This window comes from Pteronotus mesoamericanus, unplaced genomic scaffold (genome assembly GCF_021234165.1).
Source record: "Pteronotus mesoamericanus isolate MK-2021 breed Mesoamerican mustached bat unplaced genomic scaffold, CSHL_Meso_final scaffold_165, whole genome shotgun sequence".
NCBI classification, from domain to species: domain Eukaryota; kingdom Metazoa; phylum Chordata; class Mammalia; order Chiroptera; family Mormoopidae; genus Pteronotus; species Pteronotus mesoamericanus.
In genome coordinates this window covers 4,274,575-4,295,532 of record NW_026555307.1, presented here as the reverse complement: position 1 = coordinate 4,295,532, position 20,958 = coordinate 4,274,575, and the positions used below count along the sequence as shown (strand labels likewise).

The 20,958-nt window shown below is 37.2% G+C and overlaps 2 protein-coding genes across 2 annotated transcripts in view; both read right to left on the bottom strand.

Moving 5' to 3' along the window:
* The window catches only part of RPL13 (ribosomal protein L13), a 241,807-nt gene that overhangs the window by 89,239 nt on the left and 131,610 nt on the right, over positions 1–20,958 (bottom strand). The window lies entirely within an intron of this gene.
* Positions 1–20,958, bottom strand: part of TDRD12 (tudor domain containing 12) — an 84,978-nt gene that overhangs the window by 37,796 nt on the left and 26,224 nt on the right. The window contains exons 8-9 of the mRNA XM_054588971.1: positions 5,718–5,815; positions 4,849–4,931 (exon numbers count right to left, since the gene is read on the bottom strand). Of these exons, the coding sequence (XP_054444946.1) occupies positions 4,849–4,931; positions 5,718–5,815 (181 nt within the window). The remainder of the gene's footprint in view (positions 1–4,848; positions 4,932–5,717; positions 5,816–20,958) is intronic.

Sequence of the window (20,958 nt, the reverse complement as noted above, 5' to 3'; positions counted from 1 at the left end):
AGATTCTTCTGAATTGGTGTTTCGGGATTCTTAGGGTATAACTGCAGCAGTGGATTTGCTGGGTCAAAAGGCAGTTCCATTTTTAGTTTTTTGAGGAGATTCCAAACTCGTTTCCACTGTGGCTGCACCAGTCTGCATTCCCACGAACAGTGTACTAGGGTTCCCTTTTCTCCACCACCTTGCCAGCACTTGTTGTTTGTTGTTTATGTTTATGATGGTCATTTTGACTGGTGTGAAGTGGTATCTTGCTGTGGTTTTAATTTTCATCTCTCTAATGGCTAGTGATGCTGAGCATCCTTTCATATGTCTCTGGGCCCTGTGTATGTCCTCCTTGGAGAAGTGTCTGTTCAGATCTGTTGCCCATTTTTTAATTGGATTGTCTGTCTTCCTGAAGTAGAGTCATGTGAGTTCCTTATATATTTTGAAGATCAAACCCTTGTCCAAGGTATCATTGGCAAATATATTTTCCCATATAGCCGGCTCCCTTTTCATTTTGCTGATGTTTTCTTTAGCCATGCAGAAGCTTCTTAATTTGTTTTGAAGTCCCTTATTTTGTATGAAGTCCCATTTGTTTATTCTCTCCTTTACGTCCCTTGCTCTAGGGGACATATCAGTGAAAATATTGCTGCGTGGAATATGTGAGATTTTCCTGCCTATGTTCTCCTCTAGGACTTTTATGGTGTTGTGACTTACATTTCAGTCTTGTATCCATTTTGAGTTTATTTTTGTGTATGATGTAAATTGATGGTCAAGTTTCATTTCTTTGCATGTAGCTGTCCAGTCTCCCAACACCATTTGTTGAAGAGGCTATTTTTACTCCATTTTATGCTTCTGCACCCTTTGTCGAACATTAATTGACCATAGAGACGTGGGTTTATTTCTGGGCTCTCTATTCTGTTCCATTGATCTATGTGTCTGTTCTTATGCCAGTACCAGACTGTTTTGATTACAGTGGCCTTATAATATAGTTTGACGTCAGGTATTGCGATCCCTCCTACTTTGCTCTTCTTTCTCAAAATTGTTGCAGCTATTCAGGATCATTTATGGTTCCATATAAATTTTTGAAATGTTTATTCTGTATCTGTGAAATATGTCACTGGTATGTAAATAGGGATTGTACTGAATATATAAATTGCTTTGGGTAGTATTGATATTTTGATAATGTTCATTCTTCCAATCCATGAACATGGAATATGCTTCCATTTATTTGTGTCTTCTTTCATTTCTTTCTTCATTGTTGTATAGTTTTCTGAGTAAAAGTCTTCCACCTTCTTTATTTTTCTTATTTTTATTTTAGGTACTTTATTTTTCTTATTGCTATAGCAAATTGAATTTCCTAATTTCTCATTTTGATATTTCATTGTTGGTGTACAAAAATGCCTTTGATTTCTGAATATTGACTTTGTATCCTGTTGTTTTGCCAAATTCACTTATTAGGTCAAGTAGTTTTTTGGTGGAGTCTATCGAGTTTTCCATGTACACTATATGTTATCTGCAAACAATGACAGTTTTACTTCCTCCTTTCCAATTTGGAAGCTTTTTATTTCTTTTTCTTGTCTGATCACTGTGGCTAGGACTTTCAATACTATGTTGAATAGAAATGGTAAAAATGGACATCCTTGTCTTGTTCTCAATCTTAGTGGGAAAGCTTTTAGTTTTTGCCCATTGAGTATGATGTTGGCTGTAGGTTTTTCATATATGGCATTATGGTGAGGTATGCCCCCTTTACTCCCACTTTGCTGAGTGTTTTTATCATAAATGGGTACTATACCTTATCAATGCTTTTTCTGCATCTATTGATATGACCATGTGATTTGTCTTTTCTTTTGTTTATGTGATATATTACGTTTATTGATTTGCGAATATTGAACCATCTTTGCATCCCTCAGATGAATCCCACTTGATCATGGTGGATGATCTTTTTAATGTATTGCTGGATGCAGTTTGCCAATATTTTACTAAGGATGCTAAAAGCATTTATGTTTATCAGTGATATTGGCCTGTAGTTTTCTTTCTTGTGTCTTCATCTGGTTTTGGGACTAGGATGATGCTGGCCTCAAAAAAAGAGTTTTGGGGTCTTGCCTCTTCTTGGATTTTTTGGAATAGTCTGACAAAGAAAGGAGGTTAGCTCTTCCTTAAATGTTCTGTAAAATTCTCTTGTGAAATCGCCTGGTCCAGGGTTTTTGTGTGCTAGGAGTTTTTTGATGACTACTTGAATTTCATGAGCTGTTATCAGTCTGTTCAGGATTTCTGCTTTTTCTTCATTGTGTTGGAAGATTACATTTTTCTAGAAATTTGTCCATTTTACCCAGGTTCTCAAATTTCTTGGCATATAGTTGTTCGTAGTAATTTGTTATGATCCTTTGCATTTCTGTGGTATCAGTTGTAATTTCTCCTCTTTCATTTCTGATTTATTTGGGTCCTCTCTTTTTTTTCTTGAGGAGTCTCCTTAAAGGCTTGTTGATTTTGTTTATCTTTTCAAAGAACCAGCTCCTGGATTTATTGATCCTTTTAGTCTCAGTGTCATTCAATTCTGCTCTGATCATGATTATTTCCTTCCTTCTACTCTCTCTGGGCTTTGTTGTTGTTTCTCCAGTTCTTGAAGTTGTAGGGTTACATTGTTTATTTTAAATGTTTCTTTCTTTTCTTTTCTTTTCTTTTTTTTTTTAGGTAGCCCTATATCACTATGAACTTCCCTCTCAGGACTGCCTTTGCTGAGTCCCACAGGTTTTGGACTGTTGTGTGTTCATTTTCATTTGTTTCCAGAAACTTTTTGATTTCTTCTTTGATCTCATTATTGACCTAATCATTGTTTAATAGCATGCTATTCAGTCCCCATGAGTTTGAAAATTTTTGTGTTTTTATCTTGAGGTTGGTTTCGAGTTTCAAGCCCTTGTGGTCCAAGAAAACACTTGATATGATTTCAATTTTCTTAAATTTGTTAAGGCTTGTTTTGTGTCCTATCGTGAGGTCTGATAACTGGTCTTTGAAAATATTCCATGTGCATTTGAAAAGAATGTGTATTTTGCTTCTTTGGAATGAAAGGTTCTATGTACATCAGTTAAGTCTATTTGATCTAATGCATCGTTCAGTTCCACAATATCCTTGTTGATACATTGTTTGGAAGATCTATCCATTGTTGACAGTGGGGTGTTAAAATCCCCTAGTATATGTGTGTTGCTGTCTTCTTTCAAGACTGTCTTCTTTCTTTCTTGAAGTCCTCCAAGATTTTTCTTGTATATTTGGGTGCTCCTATATTGTGTGCATATATGTTTACAATGTTTATGTTTTCTTGATGGAGTCTTCCTTTGAGTATTATGAGTGTTGTTCTGTATCTCTTTTTATGGCCTTTGTTGTGCAGTCTATTTTGTCTAAGTATTGCTATCCCAGCTTTTTTTTCCCCCTGTCCATTTGCTTGGAATATTTTTTTCCAATCCTTTACTTTCAGTCCACGTAGGTCTTTTTGTTCTGAGGTGGGTCTCTTGTAGTCAGCATATGTGCAGGTCATGTTTTCTTATACACTCAGCTACCCTATGTCTCTTAATTGGAGTATTTAATCCATTTACATTTAAGGTTATTATTGATAGGTACTTATTCATTTTTTTCCCTTTGTACCTGTGTTCTTCTCTCTCTCTCTCTCACTCTTTTCCTTCATCTTCTTAAAGCAGTCCCTTTAGCATTTCTTGCAGTGCTGGTTTGGCAGAGGTGTATTATTCTTTTAGCCTTCTTTTGTCTGGGAAACTCCTCATTTCACCTTCCATTTTAACTGAGAGCCTTGCTGGGTAGAGCAGTCTTGGTTGAAGGCCTTTGTTTTTCATTATTGGAGTATTTCTTGCCACTCCCTTCTGGCTTGTAGTGTTTCTGTTGAGAAGTCAGCTCTTTTATGTTACTACCTGTTTCTCTCTTGCTGCCTTTAGGATTCTCTGTTTGTCTTTGAAATTTTCCATTTTAATTATGATGTGTCTTAGAGTGGGCTTCATTGGGTTCTTCTTGATTGGGACCCTCTGTGCTTCCTGGACTTGCATGACTTTTTCTCTCCTCCAATTAGGGAAGTTTTCCATCATTCCATTTTCAAACAGGTTCTCTATACCTTGCTCCTCTTCTCCTTCTGGTGTTGCCATTATATGGATATTATTATGTTTCAGGTTGTCCTGCATTTCTCTAAACACCTCTTCATTCTTTTTTAGTCTCTTTTCACTTTCTTGCTCTTTCTGGGAGCTTTTTTCTTATTATTTTTTATTTAAATCTCTCTAAAGGATAACTGGTTAAACACAAATGACTATAGATTCGAACATTTATAACAAATGTATAAATAAAATGTATAACAACACTACCATAGAGCCCAGGAGGAGAGAAATGAAAGCACACTATTTTAAGATCCTACACTCGGTACGAGGCAGTATAATATTACATCCTTTCTGTGACTTCATTATTGTCACTGACATGTATGTTAATGAAGACAGGGTTACATGTATATTAATGAGGACAGGGTTACAGTCAAAACTCTTTCATACTCAATTTCAAGAAGATAACAACCATCCTTTTCTTTCCACCAAGAAGTGTTGTCATCTGGCCAACATCTAGCCACTCTTTACATCAAGACAACTTCGCTGGACCTACCTTATAACAACTTTGACAAGGAAACAGAAGACTCTAGAGCCACTACCAGTTTTTGGTGAACTGTGCTGCTAACCAGTTATCACAAAATTTTTCTTTAAATTAATATATGTTTAACCAAAATTTCCAGGGCCAGTTTATTTTTAAACTGAATACTGCTATCATCAATCTTATACAAAACAGTATTACACTTAAGACTCTAGTCAATTACACTAAATTTTCAAATCATACCTGGGTGCTGGTATATCTATATCTGGATCAGCATATATGGTTATGCCTCTTTTTGTTGGCCAGTACACTGAAGATTCAACACACTGTAAAAAATTTTACCAAAGAGTATGTATGCTAGCAAAATTCATATTTTTGGTGAATCAAAATTCCAAGGGAATTTTTCTCATCAATAACCATCTCAGATAATTTTCAGGCAACACAGGTATAGAGAGACAAAGAACTGATCATGCCATTGTTATACCTACTAGATTGAAATGTCCACATAGCAGAGAGCTGGCATTTCAGTATTTAAAATATCCTGTAATTAGCTGTGGCTGGTGTGGCTCAGTGGACTGAGCACTAGCCTGTGAACCAAAGGGTTGACGGTTGGATTCCCAGTTAGGGCACATGCCTGGGATGAGGGCCAGGTCCCCAGTTGGGGGTGTATGACAGGCAACCACAAACTGATGTTTCTCTCCCTCTCTTTCTCTCTCATTTCCCCTCCCTCTAAAAATAAATAAATAAAATCTTTTTTTAAAAATGTTCTAATTACTTCCACCTACCTTGTCAAAGGGACTGGAAGGACAGGTTAGTCCTGAACTTAACTATTATAGTGTCCCATTAACCCAGATTCTCATACCCTTGTTAAAATAAAGACAAATACCAGATTTTGTAGAGAGGCCACTAGGCTAAGAACAAGGTGGAAGCTGGAGTTCTTGTTCTTTTAAAATAGAGTAAACAAGAAAACTATATTTTTTCATGAATGGAACTATCATAGACAAGGATTTTTTAAACAGAAAACCTATTTTTGATTCCTAGATTTTAAAAGAGAATACTCTAAAATTAACATAACATGAACTTTATGTTTAATGAACATTTTAAAATACAACCTTATTTACATCTTTTAAAGAGATGCACTGTTGTTTCTCTTCAGATTTCTTTTTAGGTGATTTACTCAAGGAATCCATTTTACATCTTACAGTTTTATCTGAAAAATAAAAATAGTAATAAAAATTGTTATTAATAAAGATAAAACAGGATAAAACAATTATAATTTAAAAGCATAATCATAAAATCTTAATACTTAAAATGATTATGGAATAGAATTCTATATTAAATCTTACTTGAGGGGATTAAATTTTTAAATATTGTTTCAACACTTATTTTAAAAAAATGCTTGCTTTAAAAATTCTTCTACTGTCTTACTAATAACTAAACATATTTTATTGTCATAACTTAGCATATTCTCCTTTTCAAAGAGGGCCATAATATGTCTCCCAACACACAAGCTCTTCTGACAGTGTGGCTCTGACACTTCCCCCACTGAGAAATGAGCTCTATATTCCTTTCCCTTGAGCTGGTGAGCTTATAAACAACACTGAAGTGGCATTATGTGACATCTAAAGCTGGATCACACAGATGTCATATACTGTGGCTTGCTCTCCTGGATGCTCACTTCTGAAACCCAGCCAACATGTTGTGAGGAAGTCCAAGCAATGACATGAAAGGCCACTATAAATATTTCATATGACAGACCAAGCTGAAGTCCCAGCCGAAAGCCAGCATCAACTGCTAGACATATGACTGAATAAGTCTTCAAATGAATCCAACTATTTAGTCACCACCAGCTTTCAGACACTGTGGAACGGAGATAAAGCCTTCCTGCTGGGCCTATTCTGAACACAGACTTTATGAGCATTATAAAATGGTTGCTTTACACGACTAAGTATTATGAAATGTTAGCTATATAGCAAAAACTGGAATACCAACTGTAAGTCATGTCTCAGCAATGGTTTGGGATCACAGTTTTGCACACTTCTTAACAGCACAGGAGATAGAAAAGATGCTAGAAAACAGGCTGAATTTGAATTACCAGAAGGTGGCAAACTTTTGCAGAAGATTCTTTCAAATATCTTTATAATCCAGCACTAAATCTGACTTTTAAAAAGTGACAAAAATTGTTTAGTGAATAATATGGATAATTAAGTAAGGCAATTACATTTGTGTAAAAAATAAGATATGACTTCAAAGAAATGAAAAACAGAAGAAATTCAACCCAGTAATGAATTATTAGAGTACTACAGAGGCAATTCTGGAAAAGTGTTTACTGTAAGTATCCAATAAGAGAAATACAAATTAAAATGACAAGGTGTACCTTTCACCTACTGAATAACATAAATCATTGAAATAAACAGCTAACACTGGAAATGTGAGTTTATACTGTAAATGGATCTGATCCTTCTTTAGAGTAATTTAGAACCCAAGTCTGCATGTCACATGATCTTTTGAGTCTGAAATTATATTATAATAATGTAAACTTACAATCAAAAACACAAACTCTGATATGGAGCCAACAGTGTAGGTAGTATATGAAATTTGCTAAGAAATAATGTCCAATCTCTGGCCAGGTGGCTCAGTTAGTTAGAGCATTGTCCCATATACCAAAACGTTAAGGGTTCAGTCCTTGGTCAGGACATATACAGGAGGCAACCAATCGATGTTCTCTCTTACACTTCTTTCTCTCTCTTCCCCTTCCTCTCTCTCTCAAATCCATACACATATCCTCAGGTGAAGATTGAAAAAGGGAGAGAAAATGTCAATATAACGCAAGCTTTCAAACAAAATGACAAATTAGATTAATGTAATCATAAGTGTTAAAAAAAATAATAAACACCTCACAAAGGTCTGTGAGGAGGTGGAGATTCACACCTCAAAAAATAGAGACAAAACAGCAGTCTAAAAAGGACTCTACAATAAATCTATTTAAAATACTCAAGAGATAAAAGAAGGACTAGTACACATGAAACAAAAGAAGGGGACATGAAAAGACAGGTACACATAAAAAGAAACACTAAAATTCTAAGCACTAAAATATAGTCGTAAAATTGAAAACTCGAAAGATGGAGTAAATACTGGGCTAGAAGCAAATAGAAAATGAGTATTTAAAGAATTAAATAAAGCCCTGGCTGGCGTGGCTCACTGGATTGAGTGCCAGCCTGCCTACCAAAAGCTTGCTGGTTCTACTCCCAGTCAGGGCACATGCCTGGGTACGGGCCAGGTCCCCACTTGGGAGTGCATGATAGGCAACTGATCAATTTATCTCTTGCACACCACTATTTCTCTCCCTCTTTCTCCCTCCCTTCCTCTCTCTAAATATGAATAAAATCTTTTTTTAAAAATAAAGAATTAAATTAAGAAAATCTCTCAGACTTCTATTCAAGATGGTGACATAGGTAGACACAGCTCACCTCCTCATACAACATCAAAATTACAACTACAGAAAAACCATCACTCAGAACAGGCAGAAATCAAGTTAAGTGGAAGTCTTAACAGCTATGGAATTAAAAAAACAAAACAAACACATCCATCCAGACTGGTAGAAGGGGTGGAGACACTGAATGGGCTGGTCCCACATCCATGAGTGGTGGATAAAAATTTGGGAGGGATATCTTGGGAATGAGGACTCCCAGCCCTAGCCCAGGATTCCAGTGCCAGTCCCCATAACATCTGGCTGCAAAACGCAGCAGGGATTAAGTCAGTAGGTCAGTAGAATAAATTTCTGGAGTCCCAAGCAGTTCCTCTTAAAAAAAACCCATACACAGACTTATTCAAACTCACTCCTTCTGAACTCCAGCACTGGGATAGCAGTTTGAAAGGCACCAATGGCATACAAAGTGAAAGCTGTGGGATACCTTTCTCCCAGACAGAAAGGTGCACAGAAGCCACTGTCCCTCTTCTGAACCCTCTCCAACAGGGTCACCGAGCCAGCAGGCTGGTGCCATATCTGAGACTCCATCAACCTGGCTAACACTGTTTGCTCTGCCCTGGAGATCCCCTGAGACTCTGTCCCACCCAAGATGCTTTTCCATATGAATGGCTGGTCTTGGCCCATGCTTCACAACTTCCTAAATCTCAAACAAGCAACGGCCAGCCTCAGTGAGCCCCTAACCCCCATACCTCTTTCTAAGTGGTCCCAGGCCCAGCACTAGCAGCAGCAGCCTAAATTCAAAGCCTGCTTTTGCCTGGGAATCTCCAAGCCCATCACAAGTAGCAGCCATCTCAAATTGCTTTATAGCTCAGGCTGGGTAGACCCAAGCAGAACACAGGTAGGGGCTGGCCTTGGCCTGCACCACCCCAGAAAACCCCAATCCTGCGTACCCAGCTACAGACCATGTCAGAGCACCACGACTCTGCCCCTGAACAGATGACTCTCCATGGAGGGTGGAGGGTGGAGGTTGGTGGTGAGAGGTCACAGCCAGTCCTTGCAGCAGACTGGCCTGGGGAAATCCTTCCCATTTACCTACCAACAGCAACCAAGGCTCAACTACAAGAGGAGGGTGTACTCAGCCCACACAGGGACGCACCTTAAGTACCCAGCTTGAGTGTAGGGGAGGTGTGCCACTGGACCCTACAGGACACCTACTACATTAGACCACTCTACAAAGCCTGGGAGACATAGCTGCTCTATCTAACACATAGAAACAAACACAGGGAGGCTGCCAAAATGAGGATACAAAGAAAATGGCCCAAATGAAACAACAGCTCGAAACTCCATAAAAAGATATAAACAAAATGGAGATAATCAATCTTAACAGATGCAGAGTACAAAACACTGGTTATAACAATGCTCAAGGAACTTAGTGAGGACTCAAAAGCATAAAAAAGATTCAATCAGAAATGAAGGATATGCTAATTAAAATAAAGAGCAACTTACAGGGCCCTGCCTGGCATGTCTCAGTGGATTGAGCACTGGACTGCGAGGCAAAGCGTTACTGGTTCAATTCCCAGTCAGGACACATGCCTGGGTTGTGGGCTGGCGCAAAGTCGCAAAAGAAGCAACCACACATTGATGTTTCTCTCCCTCTTTCTCCCTCCCTTTCTCTCTCTCTAAAAAATAAATAAAATCTTTTTTTAAAAAAGAACAATTTATAGGGAAACAACAGTAGAGTGGCTAAAACTGAGAGTCAAATCAATGATTTGAAACATAAGGAAGCAAAAAACAACCCATTAGAACAAGAAGAAAAAAGAATCCAAAAACAATAAGGATACTGTAAGCAGCCTCTGAGTCAACTTCAACCATTTACATCATAGGCGTGCCAGAAGGAGAAGAGAAAGAGCAAGAAATTGGAAATCTATTTGAAAAAATAATGAAGGAAAACTTCCCTAATTTGGTGAAGGAAATAGATATGCAAGTCCAGGAAGCACAGAGGGTCCCAAATGAAATGGATGCAAAGAGGCCCACTCCAAGACACATTATAATTAAAATGCCAAAGGTTAAGATAAAGAAGAGCCATGGCTGGTGTGGCTCAGTGGACTGAGCACCAGCCTGTGAATCAAAGGGTCGCTGGTTCGATTCCCAGTCAGGGCACATGCCTGGGTTGCAGGCCAGGTCCCCAGCAGGGGGCACTCGAGATGCAACTACACATTGATGTTTCTCTTCCTCTCTTTCTCCCTCCCTTCCCCTCTAAAAATAAATAAATAAAAATATTTTTTGAAAAAAGATAGAGAATCTTAAAAGCAGCAAGAGAAAAGCTGTTAGTTACCTACAGGAGAGTTCCCATAAGACTCAGCTGATTTCTCAAAAGAAAATGCAAGGTAGAATGGATTGACAAGGAATATTCAAAGTCATGAAAAGCAGGGATCTACATCCAAGATTACTCTACCCAGCAAAGTTATCATTTAGAATTAAAGGGCAGATAAAGAGTTTCCCAGACAAGAAAAAACTAAAGGAGTTCATTACCACTAAACCACTATTAAATCAAATGTTAAATGTAAAAATATGATCAAAACTATGAACAACAATGTGGTAATAAATACATATCTATTAACAATTGAATCTAAAAAACAAACTAAGCAAATGAGAAGAACAGAGACATAATCATGGATATGGAGAGCATTTTGATGGCTGTACAAAGAAAGGGTGCTGTAAGGGAATGGGTGAAGAGGTGAGGGGATTAAGAAGTACAAATAGGTAGTTGCAGAATAGCCATGGGATGTAAAGTACAGTATAGGAAATGGAGTAGCCAACAAATTTGTACACATAATCCATGGACATGAACAATGGTGTGGGGAGTGCCTGAGAGAGTGGGTGGGTGTTGGGTTGGGGGGTAAAGGGGGAAAAATTGGGACAACTGTAATAGTATAATCAATAAAATATAATTTAAAAAGCCTCTCAGAAATCAGTTCAGAAAAATTTAAAAATTCAGAAATGCTAAAAAGTGACTGATAAATGAAAAAACATTTATGTCTAATAGATTGAGGAGGAGGAAAAATCTTGGAAAACATTAGAATTTTTAAAAAAGATCTTATATGTTTATTTTTAGAGAGAGGAGGAGGAAGTGAGAAAGAGAGAAAGAGCAACATCCATGTGAGAGAGAAATATCGATGTGAAAGAGAAACATTGATCAGCTGCCTCTTGCACACACCCCAACAGGAGATCAAACCCCCAATGCAGGTATGTGCCCTGATTGGGAATCAAACTGGTAATCTTTTGGTTTGCGGAATGATACCCAACTGAGCCACACCAGTCAGTGTGAAAATACCACAATTTACTTTTCATAAACTCAAGTTAGACATGAATTCTGAATCTGAACAATTCCAAGTGTTAATAAAGTGAATATTGAGCCATCCACTCTTAAATACACTTTAAATAAACTGCAGAATATCAAGACAAAATCTAAAAAGTCAATCAACAGAACATACCCGTAACTTACAAAAGAATAATCAACAGATTCCCAGATCAGAAAAAAAAATGCACTATCTTTAATGTTGAAGGAAAATAACTAAGAACCTAGAATGCTGCATTCAGTTTATTACATTTTAAACATATAGTACCCACAGCCCCCTACTGAAAGAACTATAAACATATGTTCTTGAGAAAGAAGTAAAATAAACCAGTAGTGCAGTAATATTAATAACCAACATTTACTTAGTATGTTATTATGTACCAAGTATTCTATATGTTCATTGCAGTGTTAGTTAATAGTCAAGATTTGGAAGCAGCCAAAGTACCCATCAGTAGATGAGTGAATAAAAAAGCTATGGTGCATGTACACAATAGAGTACTACTCAGCCATAAAAAAGAAAGAAGTCTTATTTTTAGCGACAGCATCAACAGACCTGAAGAGGATTAGGCTGAGTGAAATAAGCCAGTCAGAGAAAGACAAATAAATGATTTCACTTACGTGTGGAATCTAATTAACAAAATAAACTAACAAACAAAATAGAAACAGACCCATAGAGACAGAAAACAGACTGACAACTGTCAGAGAGGAGAGGGTTTGAGAGGCTGAGTGAAAAAGATGTAGAGAATAAGCAAAAAACAAAACCTCAAAGACACACACAACAGTGATTATCAGAGGGAAAGGGGGCGGTGTGAGGTAGAAGAGGGTAATGGGGAGGGTAAATGGTGACAGAAGGAAACTTGATTTTGGGTGGTGAACACATGCTACAATATAGAGACGATGCGTCCTAAAATTGTACACCTGAAGCCTATATAATTTTATTAACCAATGTAACCACAATAAATTCAATAAAATAGAAAAGGAAAAAAATGGCTTTAAAATGGGATCTGGGTGGACTTAATATGTTTGCTTTGCTGGTAGTGATGTAGAAAAGTTTCTCTGCCATTGGTTCTCCCTAGTTCTATGGGTGGTGGTTCTCCAATCTCAGGGATTTGGAGCACTGCTTTTTTCTCTTCCTCAAGAAATGTATTTTTAAAAATGGCTACCCTAGGGGATCTTAAACTGTGTTCTCTGTACTAGCAGTATGAATTAAATAATTAAATTTTATGTGGTAGGTATTATGGTAATTACTTTATTGACTCCTCTTTGGTTTCTATGTGGTACAATGGTTTCCTCCTTTTTCAGATGGTAAAATGAGGCACGGTGAGGTCAAATAACTTACCTATGTTTATTCCACTAATAAAGAGTGGATCTGGAATTCAAAACCAAGCACTTCAGTTCCAAAGAACTTAACACAAAATACATATGTACAACAATAACCAAGTTAAAAGTAAAATTTTAGACATTAATGAGAACAAAAATGGAAGTTTCTTAATGAGAAATACTGATTATCTTTAAACCTTGTTTTAAAAACTCTAAGTATATAAAGATTTCAAGACTAAGAAATAAATTGATATATAAAAGAGTAAAAAGGAAAAAAGATCAATTCAACAAATCTCAGAAAATGGGGAAAAAGCAAAGAAAATAATGAAAAAATTTAAAACACAACATGATGAAAATAAGTCCAAATGCATATTTAATCACAATAAATGTACATGGCTTGTTACAAAATCATAGGTGGCACTTACAGTAAGAGAAATGGAAACTAAGATACTATTTCTCACTTGCAGACTGAAAAATATCCAAACACCTGGGACACTCTGCCAGTGCAGCTGTGGGCAAAGAGACACAGTCTCCCCAGATGCCCAGTGGAGTCCAGGATGAGGAGGCACCTATGGACAGGTACCTGACAATGTCTAATAGAATCACCTTTTGACCCAGAAATCCTTCTTCTTACCTAGGAGATGGATCACCACAAATACAATATGATGCATACTAGAAGCAACCATATACTCATGTTAAAAAAAACCACACAAAACGACTATTTGGGGTTTTTAAAATACTTTTTCCTTTTTATTGAATTTATTGCGGTGACACTGGTTAACAAAATTGTGCAAGCACACTTCACAATTCATCATCTGTACACTGTATACCTAAGTCAAGTCTCTGTCCATCACCATTTCCTCCCTCCACCCTCCTCCACCTGCGCCCTGGCAGTCACCACACTGCTGTCAGTGTTCATGAGGTTTTTCTCCATCCCTCCACCTCCCACCCACCCCAACCACCCCACCCTCAATAGCTGTCAGCCTGCTCTCTCTGAGTCTGTCTATATTTGCTTGTTAGTTCATTTTATTCATTAGATTTCACATGAGTGAAATCACATGGTACTTGTCTTTCTCTGACTGGCTTATTTCACTTAGCATAATGCTTTCCAGGGTCCATCCATGTTGTCAAAAAGGGTAGGATTCCCATTTATTTAAAAAAAATTTTTAATCCTCATCCCAGGGTATATTTATTGATTTAGAGAGAGAAGAAGGGAGAAACACAGAGAGACAGAAACACTGATATGAGGGAAACATCGACTTGTTACATCCCATATGTCCACCAACCAAGGACTGAATTCACAACCTAGGTATGTGCCTTGACCAGGGATTGAACCTACAACCTTTTTGGTGTACAGGACGATGCTCTAACCAACTAAAGCCACCCAGCCAGGGCAAATTTCCTTCTTTTTACAGCCTAGTAGTATTCCACTGTGTAAAATGTACCACAACTTTTTTATCCACTCATCTACAGTTAAGACACTTGGGCTGCTTCCAAATCTTGGCTACTATACATAACACTGCAATGAACATAGGGGTGCATATATTCTTTTGAATTAGTGTTTCAGGCTTCTCTGGATGAACTCCCAGAAGTGGAATCTCTGGGTCATAATGCAGTTCCATTTTTAATTTCTGGAGGTAACTCTATGCTGTTTTCCACAGTGGCTGCACCCGTCTGCCTTCCCATCAACAGTGCATGAGGGTTCCCTTTTCTCTACATACTTGCCAACACTTTTTGTTTGTTGATTTATTGATGACAGCCATTATGACAAATATGAGGTGATATCTCATTATGGTTTTAAACTGCATTTCTCTTAGTGATGTTGAACACCTTTTCATGTCTACTGGTCATCTGTATGTCCTTTTTGCGAAGTGTCTATTCGAGTCTTTTGTCCATTTCTTAATTGGAGTTTGTTTTACTGGTGTTGACTTTTACAAGTTCTTTGTAAGTTTTTGACATTAACCCCTAATCAGATGTATCATTGGTGGATATGTTCTCCCATTCTGTGGATTGTCTTTTCATTTTGTTGATATTTTCCTTTGCTGTGCAAAAACTTTTTAGTTGGGTGTAGTCCCATTTGTTTATTTTTCCTTTTCTTTTCCTGGCCTGAGGAGATATATCAGAAAAAAAATTGCTATGAAAAATGTCCAAGATTTCCCTATGTTTTCTTCTAGGATTTTTATGGTTTCAAGTCTAACATTTAAGTCTTTAATCCAGTTCTTGTATATGGTGAAAGAAGGTGGCCTAGTTTCATTTTGTTGCATGTTATCTGCCTGACTCTCCCAACACTAATTATTGAAGAAATTATCTTCACCTCATTGCATGTTTTTGCCTCTTTTGTCCAATATTAATTGACCATAAAGACGTGGGTTAATTTCTAGGCTCTCCACTCTGTTCCATTGATCTATATGTCGGTTTTCATGCCAGTACCAGGTTGTTTTAATTACTATGGTCTTGTAGTACAGTTTGATAACAGGTAGCATGATTCCTCCAATTTCATTCTTCTTTCTCAAGATTACTGTGGCTATTTGGGGTCTTTTGTGGTTCCACATAAATGTTTGGAATATTTGTTCTGGTCCTGTGAAATACACTATTGTTATCTTGATAGAAATTGCATTGAATCTACAGCCTGCTTTGGGTAGTATGGACATTTTAATGATGTTAATTCTTCCTATCCATGAACAAAATATATGCTTCCACTTAATTTGTATCTTTTTCAGTGTCTTTCTTCAGTCTTATGAGTTTCTAAATACAGGTCTTTTACAATCTTGGTTAAATTTCTTCCTAGGTTTTGTTTTTTTTGTTTTCTTTTTAAAGCCACTGTGAATAGGACTGTTTTCTTAAGTTTTCCTTTCTGATAGTTAATTATTGGTATATAAAAAATGCAAAAATGTCTGGATATTTATTTTGTGTCCTGCTACTTAACTGAATTCATTTATCAGTTCTAATAGTTTTTTGGTGGAATCTTTAGGATTCTCTATATACACTACCATGTCAATTGTAAATAATGCGTTTTACTTCTTCCTTTCCAATTTGGATACCTTTTATTTCTTCTTCTTCTCTGATTACTGTGGCTAGGACTCCAGTACTATGTTAAGTAAGAGTTTTGAAAGTGGACATCCCTGTCTTGTTCCCAACCTTAAGAGAAAAACTTGCAGGTTTTGCCCACTGAGTATGATGTTGGCTGCAGGTTTATCAAACATGGCCTTTATGACCCTGAGGTATGTTCCCTCTGTTTCCACTTTGCTAGGAGTTTATCATAAATGGGTGCTGGATTTTATCAAATGCTTTTTCTGCATCAACTTATATGATCATGTGGGAGAGTTCTTTTTTTTCTTTTTTAATCCTCACCCGAGGACACTTTTTCCATTGTTTTTAGAGTAAAAAGAAGAGAAACAGTGACACAAGAAACATCGATTGGTTGCTTTCTCATGTGCACCCTGAAGAGGGATTAAACCCACAACCTGAGTATGTGCCCTAACTGGGAATCAAACCAGCAACTTTCAGTCTATAGGACAACACTCCAACCAACTTAGCCACACTGGCAAGGGCTCATGTGGCTTTTATTCTTCATTTTGTTTAACCACACTTATTGATTTGTGGATACTGTACCAACCTTGCATCCCTGGAATAAGTCCCACTTGATCATGGTATATAATCTTTTCAATGTATTACTGGATCCAGTTTGCTAATATTTTGTTCAAGATTTTAACATCTGTGTTCATTAGGGATACTGGCCTATAATTTTCTTTCTTTTTAGTGTCTTTATATGATTTTGGAATTAGGATAATGCTGGCCTTATAAAATGAGCTTGGGAGTCTCCCCTCCTCTTGAATTTTCTGGAGTGGTTTGAGAAGGATAGGTATTAGTTCTTCTTTGAATTTTGATATAATTCACCTGTGAAGCATCGAGCCCAAGACATTTGTTTGTTGGGAGTTTTTTTAAATTACTGCTTCAATTTCACTAGTTGTAATCTGTCTACTCAGATTCTCTGATTCTTCCTGATACTGTTTTGGAAAACTGTCTGTTTCTAGGAATTTATCCATTTCATTCCAGTTGTCCAATTTTTGGCATATAATTGTTCATAATATTTTCTTACAATCTTTGTATTTCTTTGGTGTCAGTTGTAATTTATCCTCTTTCACTTCTAATTTTATTTGTGCCCTCTCTTTTTCTTGATGAATGTGGTTAAAGGTTTACCTTTCAAAGAACAAGCTCTTGGTTTCACTGATCTTTTGTATTGATTTTTTTAGACTCTACTTCATTTATTTCTGCTCTAATCTGTATATTTCCTTCCCTCTACTAACTTTTGCCTTTGTTTGATGTTCTTTCTTAAGTTCCTTTAAGTGTAAAGCTAGATTGTTTATTTAAGATTTTTCTTGTTTCTTGGGATAGGCCTGCAATGCTATGAATTTCCCTCTTAGGACTGCTTTCACTGTGTCACATAGATTTTGGGCTGTTGTGTTCTCATTTCCATTTGTTTCAAGATATCTTTCAATTTCTTCCTTGACCTCATGGTTAACCCATTCATTGTTTTGTAGCCTCCATGTCTGTGTTTTTTAGTTTTTTTCTTGTGATTGATTTCTAGTTTCATGCCATTATGGTCAGAAAAGATGCCTGATACGATTTCAATCTTCTTAAATTTACTGAGACTTGTTTGTGTCCTAACAGTTGGACTATCCAAGATAATATTCCATGTGCACTTGAAAAGAATGTATATTCTGATGCTTTGGGGTGAAATGCTCTGAAGAGATCAATTAAATCCACTTGATCTAGTGTAACATTAATGCCACCATTTTCTTGCTGACTTTCTGTCTGGAAGATCCATTACTGCCAGTCTTTTCCTGTATGTCTGTCATGATTTGTTTTATATACTTGGTGCTCCTATGTTTGGCGCATAAATGTTTACAAGGGTTATAACCTCTTGTTGGGTGGCTCCCTTTATCATTATGTAGTGTCCTTCTTGGTCTCTTACTAAAGCCTTTGTTTTAAAGTCTATTTTGTCAGATATTAAGTATTGCTACCCCAGCTTCTCCTTCCTTCCCATTTTCAGAAAGTATCTTTTTCCATCCCTTTACTATTAGCCTGTGTGTATCTTTCATTCTGAGGTGGGTCTCTTTAAACAGCATATATGCGAGTCTTGTTTTCTTATCCATTCAGCTACCCTATGTCTTCAATTTAAGCTATTTACATTTAAAGTGATTACTGATAAGCACATATTTATTGTCATTTTTCTCTTTTAACTATGTTTAACCCTGACTGTTAAACCCACATCATTAACTTGAAATGGATTGTAGAACTAAATGTAAAACCAAAAGTAGAAAACACAGGGAAAGTAAAAATTTTTTTACATTAGACACAAAATCATTAAAATAAAAACTTGATAACTTAAGAGTTAATAAAAATTAAAAACTTTGCTTTTAGAAATATTCCATTAATAATATAAGCTACAGAGAGAAAATTCATTCATGATACATGTATCTGACAAATGACATATCCAAAACATATTAAAAACTGTCAAAGCACATAATAATAACAAAACCCAATATTTAAAAAATGGCAAAATATGTGTACAGGAATTTCACAAAAGAAGACAGGCCAATAAACACATGAAAACCTGTGAATACTAAGTAATCAGGAAAGTAATTTTCAACCCAGAAGTCAGTCCTTGCCAGCGCACCTAGTATACGACAGGCAGACACTGAGAGGCACTGGCAGGCACACACAAAGTGAGGAAATTCACCTCCCACATCCACTTTCCCTAAGAAGTCACTGGAGTAGTGCTCTAGCCAAAGAAGTAACCCAAAGAAGATGACATTAGGGGATCCAGCACACAGGCTGCAAATCAAGAGAGCAGTGAGGTGAAACCACAGTTTTAAATGGGAATAAATGACAGGAGGAAGCCATTCTGTTATGGGAATGGTTAGATATCACATACATCAGAATATGTGAGGTTCAGAAAAATCTTCGTGTTGAACCCAAGTCACCCATAACTTTTGGAGAAATAAGGATAGGGAAAAAATGTTTATGTTCTTACTACCACAGATATAAAAACAGCCAAAATAAAGATGGCATTGAATCGAATGTCCCACTCCAGAGACAGAAAAAATAGCACATACAATTCAAGTAAAAATAATTAGAAGCAGAAGTTCTAAAGGGCTTGGGAGGAAGGGTTGGGGAAATGTTGGGAAGGGAGTGGTCTGAGCTTCAGAAAAAGAGGTGGCCTGCTGAAGAAAGGGTCTGGACCCCGCCACCCTGCTACTTCTCACACTGACTAGCAAGTCAGTCCTCTACATTACAAACTGTGTATCACGGTGCCTTGGAACTCATCGTTCGTTCATTCCAGAACTCATGATGAATGCTGATATCGATGAATACCAAGCAAGTGACCAGTGATGAAGATTTTCTCCTGCGGGGTAGCATCATGACTCATACAAGTTCTAGCAAGTGTGACAAGTCCTGAACAAGTGCTGAGTACTGAAACAATTTTTTCTCATTAAATGCAACGAGTTTGATGGGTTTCATGAGTTCTGAAGCCAGTAAGTACCAAGGTATGACTGTTATCTGCAAGAATACACATTTGCTATAAGAGGGATGTACCAAGAAAAAAAGAGAATTTTAGAGAGATGGTACCAAAGATGCTCCTGTTTCCAGCAAAGATGAAATCACGAGGACTGAATTTACCCTTCTAATCAGAAACAAGTATAAAACCAGACAAAACACAGGAACACTGCTTTTCAGACACTGGCCCCTGGCCAGTGCAGGGCAGCGGTCCCTAAGAGATGGGGAAAAGGGGATGAGTGCTATGACTGTCCCAGCTCACTGCTCGGACAGAGCTTCAGGATGCAGAGAAAGGGGGCACAGGTGGAGCCTGGCAGTCTCCCTGAATCAAGGACACAGTGGCATAAGGGTCCAAAAAAGCCAAGGGGGCTAGAGTACAAGAAAAGGAAAAGCCAGGAGAGTGAATTCCAGAGATTTACAATTCAGGTTCTAATGCCCGTTCAATCCAACCTCAAAGGCAGGGGCCGGAAAACTACTTCATAAAAACTCAGACGGAGATTTTTAGGCTTTGTGGGTCTCTGTCGGAACTACTCAACTCTGCCATTTGCCATGAAACAGTCACAGGCTTATGTAGACAGATTAGCATGGGTGCATTCGATGGAAGTTTATTTGTAGACACATATTTGAATTTCTGATAATTTTCATACATCACAAAATATTCTTTTGGTTTTTAAAATCATTTAGAAATGGGAAATCTACTTCTGGCTTACACACATACAGAAAGCGTTATACAGAAAGAGGTGGCAGGCCAGGTTTGGCCTCCAGGCTAGAGTTTACTAACTCCCACTCTAAATAACAATACCCATGATTTTCACCTGGGCACTTGGCAGTCCAAAAGAAACAACATATCCCAGGCCTTCTTCTCCAACTAACATGGCTACATGAGAAAGTTGTCAAAGAAATGGGAGCAGAAGCATTGTGTGTAACCTCTGGGTATGCCTTCCTTTCTTCATTTCCCCTTCCAACTAACTAGACTGGAGACAATGTGGTAAATCATTGTGGGGCCCTGGCTGGGTAGCTCAGTTGGTTAGAACGCTGTTGCGACATGCCAAGGTTACAAGTCTGATCTCTGGTAAGAGCGTATACAAAAATCAATCAATAAATGCCTAAACAAGTACAACAACAAATCAAGGGTTCCCTCTCTCTCTCTAAATCAATAAATTTTAAAAAATCACTTGAGGAGCATGAGTATGTTGGCAAAATCTAAAAAGGACAGTACCAACAGACAGAAAAAGCCTGTGCTCTGAGGACCTACCTGGACTTTAGGACATGTTGAATAATTAAATTTCTCTCTTGTTTCAAAGGAGGAGGTGGGAAAGGAGACATGAAGAAAGAGAGAAAATGATAATGTACTGTGGGACTAATATTATATATAGAATCAAAACATATGACAATAACAGAACAAAGGAGGGAAGAGAGAAAATGGAAGTACTTGAAAGCAGAATGATGAGTAAAGATATGTGCTATAAACCCTAAAGAAACCACTAAAAGTACAAAACAAAAAGTTAAAGATAACACACTAACAAAGGACATATGATAGAAGCATAAAAGGTACCAACATAAAATCCAGAAGTCAGAAAAATAGGGAAAAGAGAACAAAGTACACACAGGTCAAATAGAAAATTAATAGTCAGGTGATAATTTTAAACCCAACAACTTCAATAAATTACACTAAGTTTAAGTT